Genomic DNA, 16,892 nt, shown 5'->3' with positions numbered 1-16,892 from the left:
TCCATAGAAAACCTGAAAAATGTAGTGTCAAAGAATCCAAGGAAAATGAAGCAGTTTAAGAATGTGAGTGCTACTGTGAAACTATGAGCTACACAATAATATGGAGATAGAAAAACACCCCATTAGGCTTGGCGGCGCTGTAGCCATTAGAGGAGTAGAGAGACAGAAGGCAGTTCTCTCATCCCTTCTTACCCAGTGATCCCTTCTGAATCCATCTTCCTTAAAATATTGACCACACCCATTGCCTACCCATTTTATTTTTCTCTATAGCATTTGTAATCTTATAAGCTAGAGATTTGCTTTTGCTATTGTCTGTGTTTCAACTAAAATCTAGACCTCATGAGGACAGAATCATTGCTCTGTTCACTGTATTCATTCATTCCCAGCATCTGGGACAGGACTTGGCATCTATAAGATGCTGGGTAAACATGAACTGAATGAAATGGGGAGCAGTGGTAGGAAAGTAGGTGTGAAGAATATAGCTTAAACATTTGCAAAGTTGTATTGAAAGAACGTGATCCTATAGGCTCACAGGAGCAGATAGTTAAATTCAGGAATTATGGTCCATGAATCAACAGAAATTGGAAGTGGTCAAACAGGAGATGGCCAGAGTGAAAACATTTTAGGTATCAGTGAACTAAAACGAACTGGACTGGGTGAATTTAACTCAGATGACCATGATATCTACTACTGTGGGCAAGAATCCCTTAGAAGAAATGGAGTAGCCATCATACTCAGCAGAAGAGTCTGAAACGTAGTACTTGGATGTGATGTCAAAAATGACAGAATGATCTCTGTTCATTTCCAAGGCAAACCATTCAATATCACAGTAATCCAAGTCTGTGCCCTGACTAGTAATGCTGAAGAAGCTGAAGTTAAATGGTTCTATGAAGACCAACAAGACCTTCTAGAACTAACACCCAAAAAAGGTTTCCTTTTCATTATAGGGGAGTGGAATGCAAAAGTAGGAAGTCAAGAAACACTTGGAGTAACAGGCAAATTTGGCCTTGGAGTACAAATGAAGCAGGGCAAAGGCTAATAGAGTTTTGCCAAGAGAATGCACTGGTCATAGCAAACACCCTGTTCCAAAAACATAAGAGAAGACTCTATACAAGGACATCACCAGATGGTCAATACCAAAATCAGATTGATTGCATTCTTTGCAGCTAAAGATGGAGAAGCTCTATACAGTCATCAAAAAGAAGACCGGGAGCTGACTGTGGCTCAGATCATGAACTCCTTATTGCAAAATTCAGACTTAAATTGAAGAAAGTAGGGAAAACCACCAGACCATTAACGTGTAACCTAAATCAAATCCCTTATGATTATACAGTGGAAGTGACAAATAGATTCAAGGGATTAGATCTGATAGAATGCCTGAAGAACTATGGACAGAGGTTCATGACATTGTACAGGAGACAGTGATCAAGACCACCCCCCAAGAAAAAGAAATGCAGAAAGGCAAAACGGTTATCTGAGGTGGCCTTACAAATAGCTGAGAAAAGAAGAGAAGCTAAAGGCAAAGGGGAAAAGGAAAGATATACCCATTTGAATGCAGAGTTTCAAAGAATAGCAGGGAGAGATAAGAAAGCCTTTCTCAGTGATTAGTGCAAAGAAATAGAGGAAAACCATAGAATGGGAAAGACTAGAGATCTCTTCAAGAAAATTAGAGATACCAAGGGAACATTTCATGCAAAGATGGGCTCAATAAAGGACAGAAATGGTATGGACCTAACAGAAGGAGAAGATATTAAGAAGAGATGGCAAGAATACACAGAAGAACTGTACAAAAAAGATCTTCACGACCCAGATAACCATGATGGTGTGATCCCTCACCTAGAGCCAGACATCCTGGAATGCGAAGTCAAGTGGGCCTTAGGAAACATTACTATGAACAAAGCTAGTGGAGGTGATGGAATTTCAGGTGAGCTGTTTCAAATCCTAAAAGATGATTCTATGAAAGTGCTGCACTCAATATGCCAGCAAATTTGGAAAACTCAGCAGTGTCCATAGGACTGGAAAAGATTAGTTTTCATTCTAATTCCAAATAAAGGTAATGCCAAAGGATGTTCAAACTACCATACAATTGCCCTCCTCTCACATGCTAGCAAAGCAATGCTCAAAATTCTCCAAGCCAGCTTCAACAGTACATGAACTGTGAACTTCCAGATGTTCAAGCTGTATTTAGAAAAGTCAGAGGAACCAGAGATCAAAAAAGCAAGAGTATTCCAGAGAAACATCTACTTCTGCTTTATTGAATGTGACACAGCCTTTGACTGTGTGGATCACAATGAACTGTGGAAAATTTTTCAAGAGCTGGGAATACCAGACCACCTTACCTGCTTCCTGAGAAATCTGTATACAGGTCGAGAAGAAACAGTTAGAACTGAACTTGGAACAACAGAGTGGTTCCAAATCAGTAAAGGAGTACATCAAGGCTGCATATTGTCACCCTACTTAACTTATATGCAGAGTACATCATGTGAAATGCCAGACTGGATGAAGCACAAGCTGGAATCAAGATTGCTGGGAGAAATATTAATAACCTCAGATATACAGATGACACCACCTTTATGGCAGAAAGTGAAGAAGAACTAAGGAGCCTCTTGATGAGAGTGAAAAAGTTGGCTGAAAACTCAACATTCAGAAAACTAAGATCATGGCATTGGGTCTAATCATTTCATGTCAAATAGATGGGGAAACAATGGAAACAGTGAAAGACTTTATTTTGGGGGGCTCCAAAATCACTGCAGATGGTAACTGCAGTCATGAAATTAAAAGATGCTTGCTCCTTGGAAAGAAAGCTATGACCAACCTGGACAGCATGTTGAAAAGCAGAGACATTACTTTGCCAACAAAAGTCCGTCTAGTCAAAGCTATGATTTTTCCAGTAGTAATGTATGGATGTGAGAGTTAGACTATAAAGAAAGCTGAGCACCGAAGAATTGATGCTTTTGAACTGTGGTGTTGGAGAAGAGTCTTCAGAGTCCCTTGGACTGCATGGAGATCCAACCTGTCTAGTACAAAATACAAAGTGAAGTCGCTCCTTCGTATTCAACTCTTTGTGATCCCATGGACTATAGCCTACCAGGCTCCTCTGTCTGTGGAATTTTCCAGGCAGGAGTACTGGAGTGGGTTGCCATTTCCTTCTCCAGGGGGATCTTCCCAACCCAGGGATTGAACCTGTGTCTCCCACATTACAGGGAGATGCTTTACTGTCTGAGCTACCAAGGAATTCTGAAGTCTATAAGTGAAAGTGAAAGTCAATCGCTCAGTTGTGTACAACTATTTCCAACCCCATATACTGTGGAATTCTCCAGGCATTCCATGGAATTCTCCAGGCCAGAATACTGGAGTGGGTAGCCCCTTCTCCAGGGGATCTTCCCAACCCAGGGATCGAACCCAGGTCTCTGGCATTACAGGCGGTTTCTTTACAAGCCAAACCACAAGGGAAGCCCAACCAGTGTATCCTGAAGGAAATCAGTCCTGAATATTCTTTGGAAGGACTGATGCTGAAGCTGAAACTCCAGTACTTTGGCCACCTGATACCAAGAACTGACCCACTAGAAAAGACCCTGATGCTGGGAAAGAATGAAGGTAGGAGGAAAAGTGGACGATAGAGGATGAGATGGTTGGATGCTATCATGGACATGAGTTTGAGTAAGCCCCAGGAGTTGGTGATGGACAGGGAAGCCTGGTGTGCTGCAGTCCATGGAGTTGCAAAGAGTCGGACACGACTGAGCAACTGAACTGATCTGAACTGAACTGTTAAACCATGGGCAACTTGAACTGAGCCATGGTAGGAGGATTTATGCCATGGAGATTGGTGAAGACTGCAGTCAGGGATTTTGTTGTTACTGTGCTTGTTTGTTCTTTGTTGGTTTTTGTTTGTTTTGAAAATGAGTTTACCAGCATACCAAAGTTGTTTGTTTGCAGTCTGCTTTATCTTTCAAGTGGGAGTGAGGAAAGTCTGTGTGTAGGCTGAGGAAGAATTGAGGATTAATAGAAAAGGAAAACTACATTAGAGAGACTTGCCTTTATTGGAATGGGAGCACATTAATTGTAAGAGGAAAGAACAAGTGGGTGGGCATAGGTCTCAGTATCTGTGATTAGTGGTAGGAAGACAGGAGTTTTTTTCTGAGAGTTAAAATCCAAATACTGTATATAGGGTCGTAGAAAATAGTGCTCTCTTACTAGTTATGGTGGTCCTTTATCCCACCTTATATCTCCATTTATGTTGTGTTTTTCAACACACACATATAATTCTATTCAGTATTCAAAATTATAGTCTTTTGGATAACAGGTTACCTCCTATCATTGTCTTAATATGTGCTTATTATATGGTTTCTGATGCTTATTCACTTTTGTACTTGTATCTTTCTCCATCATTTTTCACATGATTATCTTCACTTTTATTAAATTATAGTTTTTTTCATGTTAAAAGGTATGTTAAAAGCTACTTATCATCCATGCATATTATTGTGTGGGAACCCCTGATTACATAGGTGGAATTTAAAAACTCATACTCAAACGAAATTTTATTTTTACTATAAAAGCCAAATGTGTGTCTGTAATTTGAAAATACGTGAAAGTTGGCCCCTTATTTATTCGGTGTTCCTTTGGCCTGTTTCTGCTAGTGCTTAGGGACTACACAAGCGCATGCTGTTTGGCCACTGGGTCCAGCTTTCAGTTAGGAAACTACGAAACTGGGGATTAGTTCAGGAACACCTCTTCTGTCATCAGTTATCTTGCCATTTGTTTATGAAGTTTGTTTGTGATGGTGTCTTACTAAACACTGTGCCCCTTCTGATGCGGCATATGGTACCTGGTGCTGCCATGATGCCATCCGTCATATTCGTCATGATGCAGACCTCACTCCCCCATAATAAATGTTTTCTGTCTGAGAGTTTCACCTCCATGCTGATTGTCTTCAGCTTGTCCCATAATCCACCAGTTTCTACCCTAGGAGTTAGGCAATGGAACCGTTCTAATTATCAAAATGATTTATTCTCAAGTGAGTTGATGGTCATGTATTACACATGGTAAGCATGCCACAAACGTTTGGTGAATGTATCAGTGCAGGCAAACTCCGAAATTATAATTATGTTCCAACTCAAACATGTCACAACAAATAGTGGTTAAAGCACTCTGTACACTCATTTTCTCTCTCAAACAACATCACTAGACATTTGTGCAATAATATGACTCATTTTACAGATAGAAACTGGGATATATGAGGAATTAGTTAACTGCTACAATCTCTTCCTTGTAAGGGGCAGCACCATGATTTGATTTAAAAAAATTTATCCACTTCATATCAAAGAGCTTAGCCTGTTCATTAAATTTTTTATAATATTTTGCAAAAAGATTGATTTTATATATGGTTTCTGCCTTAAGCTTTTTATCATTGAGGAACTTGCCTTAGAACTGCCCTTACACCATCAGACATATTTCTAAATCCCAAATCATAGCAGAAAACACGATAATAACCAGTGAAATTTATGTCAAGTGAAATTAACATCTTTATTCTGGCCTCATTATTTATAAAGTATCATTTCTCACAATGTAGAGGACAAGGGGGTAGAAATAGAATATTTTGTGTTAATAAAGTTACTATGTGGGGTTCTTTATGAAATCTATTGTACTTTTTCTAGCAGTAGGGAAAAAAGAAGTCAGTTTGGTCAGATCAGAAGCAAAGCACAGGATCAGCAGGTGACAATTAAGGAAGCAGAGTTAAATGTCACTGAGCCAAAATAGTTCCTTCTCAAATGGAAACTCCAATAGTTCTTCCTACAATAGGCATGTAGAGAGAATTGTAAGAAAGTACAAATGTTTTCGATCAATAGTCTCTTACACTGATTAACTTCCATTTGTTAGGTCAGGCTATTTTCTAGTCTCCTGGTTTTAGTGGACATGTCCTGAAAACTTGTTCTAAGGTTTTTAATGCTCAGGGTTATTTTTTAAAATGTGTGTGTGCTATGTATGTATGTTTGTATGTGTGTGTGTGTGTATTTGAATGGGGATACAAACTCAATGAGTAAATGGAAGAGGGAATTTTGGAAATATGTTGCATTATGAAATTGAAAATTTAAAAGATAATTCTCACTTTGATTAGCTGCACATAGAAAACATTTGATATTTGGTTAAAAAAACATTCAATATAAAAATGGTTTGTTTGAAACTTATTACATCAGGGTTGATTGAGAATTTCCATTTAATTGTCCTTTACCCACCAGCTTCTGTATATTTGGTTTTAGGCACTATCAGAATTTTTGGTCTTAACACTATAGAGTCACTCTTAGTTCAGTTCAGTCCCTCAGTCGTGTCCGACTCTTTGTGACCCCATAAACTGCAGCACGCCAGGCCTCCCTGTCCATCACCAAATCCTAGAGTTCACTCAAACTCCCATCCATTGAGTCAGTGATGCCATCCAGCCATCTCATCCTCTGTCGTCCCCTTCTCCTCCTGCCCCCAATCCCTCCCAGCATTAGAGTCTTTTCCAATGAGTCAACTCTTTGCATGAGATGGCCAAAGTACTGGAGTTTCAGCTTTAGCATCAGTCCTCCCAATGAACATCCAGGGCTGATCTCCTTTAGGATGGACTGGTTGGATCTCCTTGCAGTCCAAGGGACTCTCAAGAGTCTTCTCCAACACCACAGTTCAAAAGCATCAATTCTTTGGTGCTCAGCCTTCTTCAAAGTCCAAGTCTCACATCCATACATGACTACTGGAAAAACCATAGCCTTGACTAGACGGACCTTTGTTGGCAAAGTAATATCTCTGCTTTTGAATATGCTATCTAGGTTGGTCATAACTTTCCTTCCAAGGAGTAAGCATCTTTTAATTTCATGGCTGCAGTTACCATCTGCAGTGATTTTGGAGCCCCCCAAAATAAAGTCAGCCACTGTTTCCACTGTTTCCCCATCTATTTTCCATGAAGTGATGGGACCAGATGCCATGATCTTCGTTTTCTGAATGTTGAGCTTTAAGCCAACTTTTTCCACTCTCCACTTTCACTTTCATCAAGAGGCTTTTGAGTTCCTCTTCACTTTCTGCCATAAGGATGGTGTCATCTGCATATCTGAGGTTATTGATATTTCTCCCAGCAATCTTGATTCCAGCTTGTGTTTATTCCCGCCCAGCATTTCTCATGATGTACTCTGCATATAAATTATAAAGCCTAGCAAAGGTAGTGCATTTGTGGAAGTCATTTTTAAAAATACACAATGAAGTAACAAGAACTAGGAGTTAGGGATAAATTGGTAGATGGTAAATTGAGGATTTTTAAATACTTTATTTTTAATTATGCTTCCCCATTAGAGTCAAAGAACCGTGAGGCCAGATCTCTGGGCCTATTTTTTACCATTATATCCTCAAAGACCAGAATATATATATCTATATATTCAAAAACTAGGCTGGTACAAAGTAGTAACTCATTAACTATTTGTTTTCAGTGTCTCATATTGTCATATGAGACAATGTCAAATTCCATACTTTGCAGAATCAGTAACATCATTTCCAATTACCATTATTTATTGGCTTGAATGCACAGTTCATATTTGCATAGGTATCTTTAGCATTGTTTGGTTAATGAGCAGAAAGCTGAACTAGTGTGGAGGATATCTGAAGTCTCCTGTAAGCCACCCAATTTTTGCTTTAGTTTTCCCCCGTTAGACCCTAGGTAAGCATTATATAGCTTGAGCACTGTTTTCTACTTGTGCCAATACTACAGTCATAGTTTTCTGCTAGCTGTACCATAAGCATCTTGAAAGGAATAATTGGATGTTTAAATGATAAAAGTGTTTAGTGTTTCTCATGTATAAATAAAAGCCTATACTTTTATCATTAATTTTATTATGAAACTGAATCATCTTCATCAATACAAATTACTTTCATTACTATATTTTATAGCCCTTTAATGAGAAGGATTGTTATTAGATGATAAAAGCAACTTGGATCAGTGAGTGAAATGCTAAAATTATGGAACAGCTTAGTTAAAGGGTACTTAATTTAGTGAGGGAAGAATGTATTGTAGAATTTCAAAGAATTTAACTGGAGGGGACCTGTGTGAGTTATTTTCTTACTACAATGCTGTATATCCACTGTGTAAAGTGACTTGTGAATGGAAGATGCATATGTGTAGAATGTAGTGCTGGATGAAAAATACTACAATTGAAAATAACAATCTAACACTTTAATGAATTAGTCCATTGCTATGGTATCACCTACAATTTATTCTAATGCTTAGAGATCAGATGGCATTATGACAGTATTTCTTTCTTTATAGACCTCAAGTGTAAACCTCCTTTGCTTTCATCAATAAGTTCTTCAGAATTTCGCATCTGTGCATTTGGTTATTTTAGCAAACACAGCATTTTTCTTGTGTTTAAAAGTGTGCATTCACATTTTCATATTTAGAGCTATCTGATCATGCCTCGTTGGGTGCTGCAAGGTTTTTCTTTCCAGTTCACCCATTCCCCTTCTCTTACAGTAAATTTACTGATTGTTTTGTTCCTAATACAACTTCAGTGGGAAATGATCCACATTTATTCTGATCACGGTTTGTTAATGGTATCTTTTTAAACTTTTAATATAACTTTTAAACGGCTTACCAAACTTTGTGAGTTCACATTTATAAATCTCTTACCTTTGAAATCCTGCTTCTTTCTGATTACACATGATATGCATTATAACCCACTGTTTCATTTCCTGCCTTTCTCCTGGCAGAAAACTCACCTGAGAGTTAGACAGTGGAGGCTCTTGTTTAGATTTCCCAGAGGTGTTTCAAGGTTGTGCCTGGCAGCTGGCTAATCAGACTTTCTGTAGGTTGGTTGCCCAAGATAAGATTCTCCAGGCCATTATACTAGAGTGGGTAGCTATTCCCTTCTCCAAGGGGTCTTCCCAAGCAAGGGATCGAACCCAAGTCTCCCACATTGCAAGCAGATTCCTTACCAACTGAGCCACCAGGGAAGCCCAAGAATACTGGAGTGGGTCGCCTATCCCTTCTCCAGCGGATCTTCCCAACCCAGTAATTGAACTGGTGTCTCCTGCATTGCAGGCGGACTCTTTATCAGCTGAGCTACCAGGCAAGCACTACGATAAGAACAGTTCTATGTTGAAAACACCAGTTTCCTACCAAACTCATTCACATTGACTTCTTGGAGAAGTACTTCTTGGGGCATACTAAAAGAAAACTTTGTACAACTTTGATTTTATTGTCTGTTTGATCTTAACAGATACTTGTATTATAGAATATAGTGTCTAATTATAAAATTAGTGAGTGTAGAATAGTGTGGAAGATATAGATAGGATGAAGGAGAAAAAGTAAATTATTTTAAATTCCACCACCATACCCATTTCACTAATGTCTTAAAGTATGTTCTCCTAATCTTTTCCACAAGTTGTTGTTATATTCTACATAAATTATGCTTCCTTCTGTTTCACTATTACCTTATTAAGAATTTATTTTCACATATTATCAAACATTCTTCAAAAGCAGCATTTTGAGTGGCTTTGTAATATTCATAAGTAATTATATACTTGATCATTTCTAATTCTAATTTTTTACTAAGCAATTTGAAATGGTCTGTATTTCTTTTCTTTTTTGTGTGATAAATCTTTTCTAATTGTAAATAGAGCTTAACTTCCACATTGTTTACATAAATCTTCATGTAAATTTCTAATTATTTCCTTATAGTAGATTCCTAAAAGGAAATTACTGGATCCTTGAATATGATTGTTTTTAGACATAGCAAAATATTTTTCACTGATGCTATTGCTAGATCGATTGTTACCCTTTTGTCATTCTTTGATAATTCGATAGACAGTGGAGTATAATTAAACACCTTCATGTTTTAGTTTGCATTTCTTTGATTGCCACTGAAGTTGCATTTTTAATGTGTATTTACTCTTGTTATACCTCACTTATTAGAAGTAGAAATCACTAATTCCATGGAGAGTGTAGGTGATGTTTGATAATGGAACCACATGGATCACAGGGTCATGATTTAGATAATGACTTTGAGAGTCTCAATTTTCAAATGAATTAAGATTGCATTCTCTGAAAAAAATGAAGGTAAGGTACTGAAAAGTATGATACACTGACTGAGTTTTAATTTGGACTTGATCTAGCTTTTGAACTTGCTATCAAACCCCTGTGGGCTTCAATTTCTTTGAAAAATAGAGAATTTCATTAAGTAATTTTTTTTTCCATTATAGTCCTCAGTATCAAAATTCTGATGACTGTAGAAATACTCATCAGAATCAAAGTTACAGTTCATAAATAATTTTCTGGCAATATTAAAAGCTCAACATTTCCATTCTGAAATGGCTTCAAAGATTGGATTTAAATGATTAATTTAAGCATTTATGGCAATGAATCCATTATATAGTAGAGTTTTAGATAGCTTTCATATAATTTTTAGGACTTCCCTGGTGGCTCAGATGGTAAAGCGTCTGTCTACAATGCAGGAGACCCGGGTTCGATCCCTGGGTCAGAAAGATCCCCTGGAGAAGGAAATGGCAATCCACTCCAGTACTATTGCCTGGAAAATCCCATGGACAGAGGAGCTTGGTAGGCTACAGTCCATGGGGTCACAAAGAGTGGGACATGACTGAGCGACTTCACTCATATAATTTTAAGTTCTTATTTTGGGGATTTACCCACTTCTTTCAATTTATACATTTTACTGTCTTGTAATAATAATAATAATAATAAAAAGTTGCATCCCATTATTCTCACTTTCTTTAAATCCTTAGGTTTGAGGGGAAACCCAGAGGTCAGGAGATTGTGGACATTCTGACTAGGGATTAGGTTGAGGACACTCTTAGAAGCATGGTTAGTTGCTCAGGTGAGACCACCATTAATTGGTTTGTGTTCACAAGTTTGTTCATTTTGGAGCAAGCACACTTCTGATTGGCCCCTCAGAAGGGAGGGGTTGATGTTGGTTGGCCTGGGGAAGCATGATCAAGACTCTGTAGGCAGGTAATTGTTAATTGATTAAATGAGATTGAAACTTGTATTGGTAGCTATTTGTTGCTATAGCTACAGAACAAGCAGTTTCCTCCTCCATTTCATTTTCAGTTTATTAATCTTTCTGCCCTCAAGGCTTAGGACAGGATCTTGTATACAGGCATCTGCAAAGACTGTGGAGTAAATGAATTGAAATTGAATACAGTTATTTTGGATCTTAGAATTTCTATCACACATTCCCTTGTTTTCATAACACAGCCTATTTTAGTTCCATAACACCTCCTTTCTGGATTGGGTCTCAGCCTTCTACTTGATGCTATTTTTTTTCTCTCCTTCTTTCAATTCTGTACTTAATGGTTTTACTTTACAAAAAATGCAATGATGTCACAAGCTGGATCAGAAGTCCAACCTATTGAACTAAGGCCAAGTTGACTGCTTTGATGATCCCTTAGTGTTTTACAAGCCAGCTTCCCATTTTGTCCTATTAAGCTCAATTACGTGGCTAAGACACTCAAAGTCACTCTTCCTGGGGCCAGACTAATGTGTCCCTGTACTCAGTCACACAGTCATGTCTGACTCTTTGCAACCCTTTGGATGGTGACCTGCCAGGCTCCTCGGTCCATGGGATTCTCCAGGCAAAAATACTGGAGTGGGTTGCTGTGTCCTACTCCAGGGGATCTTCCCGACCCAGGGGTCGAAGGCACGTCTCCTGTGTCTCCTGCATTGCAGGTGGATTCTTTACCCACTGAGCCCCCAGGGAAGCCCAGTCTGTTTCTACTTCAGAACTTTTGCTCATGCTTTTCTACATTGGAGGAATACATTCTACAGTGGAGGAATACGTTTGTTCCATTTCCAGCTAATTAAATCCTATACAAATTTATTTCAGTTTTCTTTTCATAAAGAATTATCTGATCTTCCAGTAAGGTATGATTTCTTCCTTTTTCGGAACTTCTTAAAGCACTGGTTGTACCAATAAGTGGAACACATTTTAAATTCTCTTTAGCTTTGTACTGTAATATACTTTTCTTCTTACTTATTTTATCATTCCAAATTGTAAGCAGCATGCAAGGATTCTAACCTCCTGGATAATCCATTAAAATATTTAAAGTATAATACATCTTTAGTAAATATATTTGGAATTCAACCAATTTTAGAATATCTGAATCCCTTTCTATAAAAAACAGAAACACTGAATTCTAGCTACTGGTGCAACTGAATCCTGTATAGCTTCAGAGGTAGGATGGTGATAGGTTGGGGCAAAAATATCAATAGTTTGGTCAAATTGTGATTGTAGTAATTAATATTTATGAATATTCACATTCATCCAAAAGATGTCTTATGTAGATAACATGTGCTGCAATTTTTGACATTTGCTTGGAGCAATAGAAATAATGCTTGATCTATTTTTACCTTTATTTCTTGTGATCATAGTGTGTATTTGAGGCCAGTTATACACATACACATATCTAATATAGCAGTAAATAGACATGGACCTTTTTATGTACATAGACAGCCTTTTAAAATTCAGTGCCTTTCTCACAGCATGGTTTTATTTAATGCACTAAAAAATAAACTGAATTCTAAATTTTGCTCATTAAAGATAAACTTGACTAGTTACTAGTGAGAGGCAAGAAAATATTCTAGAGTTTCAGAAACATATGGTGTAAAGTATAATATCTACCATACAATGAACACTTGAAAAACAATTATGAAATGAAAGAGAGATTGTAGAATTTCAAAGCTAAGCTACTAAGATTTTTTTTTTAGAAAGGCAGAATTTATACACAAAGTATTCTCTAGTTCTTTCCTAAAAAATATTTGCAAAAACTTATCTTCACCATCCATTGGCTAATAATTAAATTATAATAGGGAGCAGAGACCATGTATTATGTAGCTTTGTACTTCTGAAGCGTTAGTCACTTTGTCATGTCCGACTCTTTGCGACCCCGTGGACTGTGGCCACCGGGCTCCTCTGTCCATGGAATTCTCCAAGCAAGAATATTGGAGTGGGTTGCCATTTCTTTCTCGAGGGGAACCTGCCAACCTAGGGATCGAACCCTGATCTCCTGACTTATAAGTAGATTCTTTGCCATCTAAGCCACCAGGGAAGCCCTTTGTACCTCTAAGCCTGATGCATTTAAGTGTCCAATAAGTATCTTCTGAAAACAAGCAAGAAAAACAATGATGCAGAAGATAATACGAGAGTATGTTTCTGTGTTATTTTTTACGACCCTTGTTACTCTAAGTATGGCCTTCGAGCCAACAGCTTCAGCATCACCTGGGAGCTTGTTGGAAATGCAAGACCTCAGGCTCCCCCTGTGACTTACTGAATCTGAGTTTTAAAAAGATCCCCAGGTGATTCATATGCACATTAAAAATTAAGAAGTACTGTGTTATACTATGGATAGAAGCAGGCCAAGGAACATGAGCTAGCCTTTCCCTCCTCCTTAACTCCTTTTAAAAATACTTTAAAAATAGTTGTTCTGGTTAATCATGTTCCTGTAACTTGTGGAGGAATTTGACTGAGTGACCTGATCAACCTCTTTTTATGCTTTTGGACTTGAAATTTGACTTTTGGCTTTTAAACTTATAATCAGAACACCTGATCAGAATATACATATTTAACTTAAAACAGATCTTTTCATGCTAGCTGAGCTAGGATAAATTTATGGCAAGAGAAATGCCTGGCACATTGCTGCTAAATTGTCCTGGCCTCCTGCCAGGATTTATGTTTGAACACTTCTGGGATTAATGATACACTTCACATAAAGGATTATTTTTACATTTTGGTTCCCTGGAATGAGCACAGTGAGTAAATTGTAATGCCAAGTAGCAAAAGAAGCTTTTGAAGGAGCTGCCACTTATTGTATGTATTATTATGAATTATTATTGACTTTAAACGCTGGGTTTCTTTCATTCCCTAGATGTGACAAAGGACATAATGTCAGATCAACTTTATGTGAAGGACTTTTAAATTTATCTCTAACATCTGAGAAGGAAAGCGACATCTGACTTTAACAGATGTACCATAATGTAAACAAATAATTTTAATATACTTAAGGAATATTACAAATCATTGTGCATATGGTATATAGTTGTTTTATTTTATTTTGATTGTAGAAATACATGGCTCATTTCAACACAGAGACATTATTTTGCTCTTTACATGCTTAATCACCAGCAAAAATTTGATTAGGAGGTACGAGCTTTCTTTACTGGAAGCCAGGGCATTAAGCTCTTTGGTGTAATTGTTTAATTACCAGTGCACCGTTTTAATTGACATGCTGTTATAACTTTCCATGGTAAGGCAGACGTAGTGTTTTATTTTTGTTTCTTATCTAATGAAAACCACTCTCTCAGATGGGCTGGTTTGGCAATTTGACTTCAGAAAAAGTATTGCGGAATGAAGTTTTTATGTGAAAAAGAAAAAGAAATTAACTTTAGTGTGCGTCTCATTGGTCTGCCAAATTGGAAGTACATTTTAAGCCTGATTATCATGTTCTAATTAGTCTCTGGAGGACATTCATGGACAATCGAGTGCTCATTAATCCATCTTCTTCCTGTAACATTGATTTGTTCATCCCCTTTTAGAGACTCAGACATAGAAACCCAAAACTGATATGTGGTGTTAATGTGCTTACAGATGTTGCCACCACTTATCCAGATAAGAAGTCCATCTTAATGTACGTCACATCTCTCTTCCAAGTTTTGCCTCAACAAGTGAGCCTTGAAGCCATCCAGGAGGTGGAAATGTTGCCAAGGCCATCAAAAGTTACAAGAGAAGAACATTTTCAACTACATCATCAAATGCACTACTCTCAACAGGTAAAAGATGGAAAAGATAGCTAATAGCCATGATATTTCCTGTTTGATATGGAATTTTATAATACACACGTGTCTATATTATCTGTGGATAGATACACATATATGCATATAAGTAGCATTGTGTGTATGTATATATATATTCACACATGCATATATGTGCAAAAGTATATATACAGCTTAGCTTAGAGTGTGTGTGTGTGTGTGTGTGTGTGTGTGTGTGTGTGTGTTTGTATGTGTGTCTTTGGAGAGAAAAAAATGAGAGGACTCTGTGAACCTAAATTTTACCTGATATCATGAACTATAATGTTGTTTTCCAGACACATTTTTAAAATGCTCTGCTATTGGTAAGCACCATTTTATATGAATTTAGTACACAGAATAGATTGTATTTCCATTGTGTAAAATGACATAAGATAAGAGTCATATACACATTAAACTTTGGAAACTAGACCAAGAGCAAAGGCAAGTACTCTGTTTAATAATAATTTCTTACTTTTAGTTGCAACTTGCTGATGTATTAACAAGTTTTGAATACTCAAAGTAACATTTTTGGTAAGATGAAATTAGTTTAAAATAATTTAAGTGAAATTTAAATGAGAATACATATGGTAAAGACGTCTATGATATTATTGTATAGAATCCAGTGGGATTTTTCTATTACATGTCTTGTTCTTCTTCCCAAGAAGAATATTTAGGGTGCTTTGTTTTGTTGGTTTTTTTTAATTATTTGACACAACGATGAAAAAGCCTTTAGCGAAATTTCTGCTGAAGGCGTGGAAAGCTCTCAGGCCTCATTTTCTCACTCTACTGAGCTAATTCTATATTTAGCTTATGAAAGCTCCAGTCTTTTCCAGGGTATTGACATGATGAATTCTGGTTTTGTTTACTTTGGGTTCAGAGAAAATTGCTTTGGGATGCTTGTTTTCCAGATGGCAGGGCCGCATTCTGTATTCGTGCTGAAGGTGTGTCAGTATGGAATCTTTATGATGAAACCCCATCCTCCTCTCTTCCCTGACTACCTGCTTTCCAACATGACATTGAACACACCGCAGTGCTTGGAGTGTGCCAGTTTCGAATATCACTTATATATGTTTAGGATTGCATTTTTCAGCTCACTGTTTCCGTTTGATATTTGTTTTTCTAGTGTGTTGGAAAGCAATTCCTTTCAGGGTTACTTATGTTGTCTCCTCCTCCTCCTCTCTGTCTTCCTTCCCCAAACCCTTCTGCAGATCACTGTCAGTCTAGCACAGGGCTATGAACGAACTCCTTCCTCTCCTCAGCCTCGCTTCAAGAGCTATGCCTACACGCAGGCTGCTTATGTCTCCACCTCTGACCCCACACGGAGCCCATTTCCTTCACAGGTCTGTCAACATTTACTCTCTGTTCTCCAAACCAAAGAACTTCTTCATCCAAGATAACCTAACATGGTTTTTGTGTGTCTGTTTGAATTTTGCAGTGCTTTTTTTTTTCCTTCCCCCTTCTTCATCCAGAGTCTTTTCATGGTTCTCAGTTGTATTAGATGCTTGACACGATGCTGTTTTTGCTGTTGAGAACTCTCTAGGTTTAACCATATGTTCATTCTTCATGGCTGATGATTCTCAAAATAGTGATTTGTACTCTCATTATATAATTACCTGTAAGATTAGTTTTATGAAGGTTACAATGGTTATACCAAAACATGAAGCTCATTAAAGAGAGCTCATTTAATAGAATGAGAAAATGCATATAATTTTCTAGTCACAGTACTTGGGTAGATTTTTCTAGATATCTGATTCCTAAGTGAAATACATTCTCTATATAGACACCCTTATTATATATTCACTCTCTCTATATATGTATTTGTATTCTATTTAAGAAAAATATAACTGGAAGCTTCTTCATTTTAATTTGGCTAATTTAAACTTGATAGCAGGCTCTGTAGTATTTATACAAGAAAGTCACATTCAAACCAGGTCAGATTCTATGCACCATTCAATATTTTCCATGTAACAAATCTTCTCAGTGGAGTTTTCCTTCATTATTGCAATGTTGTAGAAAACCGAAAAATACAAGAAGCTATAGCCTCTACATGTTAGAGCATGGAAATGAGGTGTGC

The 16,892-nt window shown here is 37.4% G+C and overlaps 1 protein-coding gene across 9 annotated transcripts in view; it reads left to right on the top strand.

Annotated features, from left to right (window-relative positions):
• DMD (dystrophin) overlaps window positions 1–16,892 on the top strand; it is a 2,656,945-nt gene that overhangs the window by 943,492 nt on the left and 1,696,561 nt on the right. For 8 of the 9 annotated variants that reach the window (XM_027533579.1, XM_027533577.1, XM_027533571.1 and 5 more), the window contains exons 8-9: window positions 14,616–14,797; window positions 16,027–16,158. In XM_027533579.1, the coding sequence (XP_027389380.1) occupies window positions 14,616–14,797; window positions 16,027–16,158 (314 nt within the window). The remainder of the gene's footprint in view (window positions 1–14,615; window positions 14,798–16,026; window positions 16,159–16,892) is intronic. The other variant, XM_027533578.1, reaches the window with a different exon arrangement.

The sequence above is a fragment of the Bos indicus x Bos taurus genome, chromosome X (assembly GCF_003369695.1).
Source record: "Bos indicus x Bos taurus breed Angus x Brahman F1 hybrid chromosome X, Bos_hybrid_MaternalHap_v2.0, whole genome shotgun sequence".
Lineage (NCBI taxonomy): Eukaryota > Metazoa > Chordata > Mammalia > Artiodactyla > Bovidae > Bos > Bos indicus x Bos taurus.
This window is presented reverse-complemented; position numbering and strand designations above follow the sequence as displayed.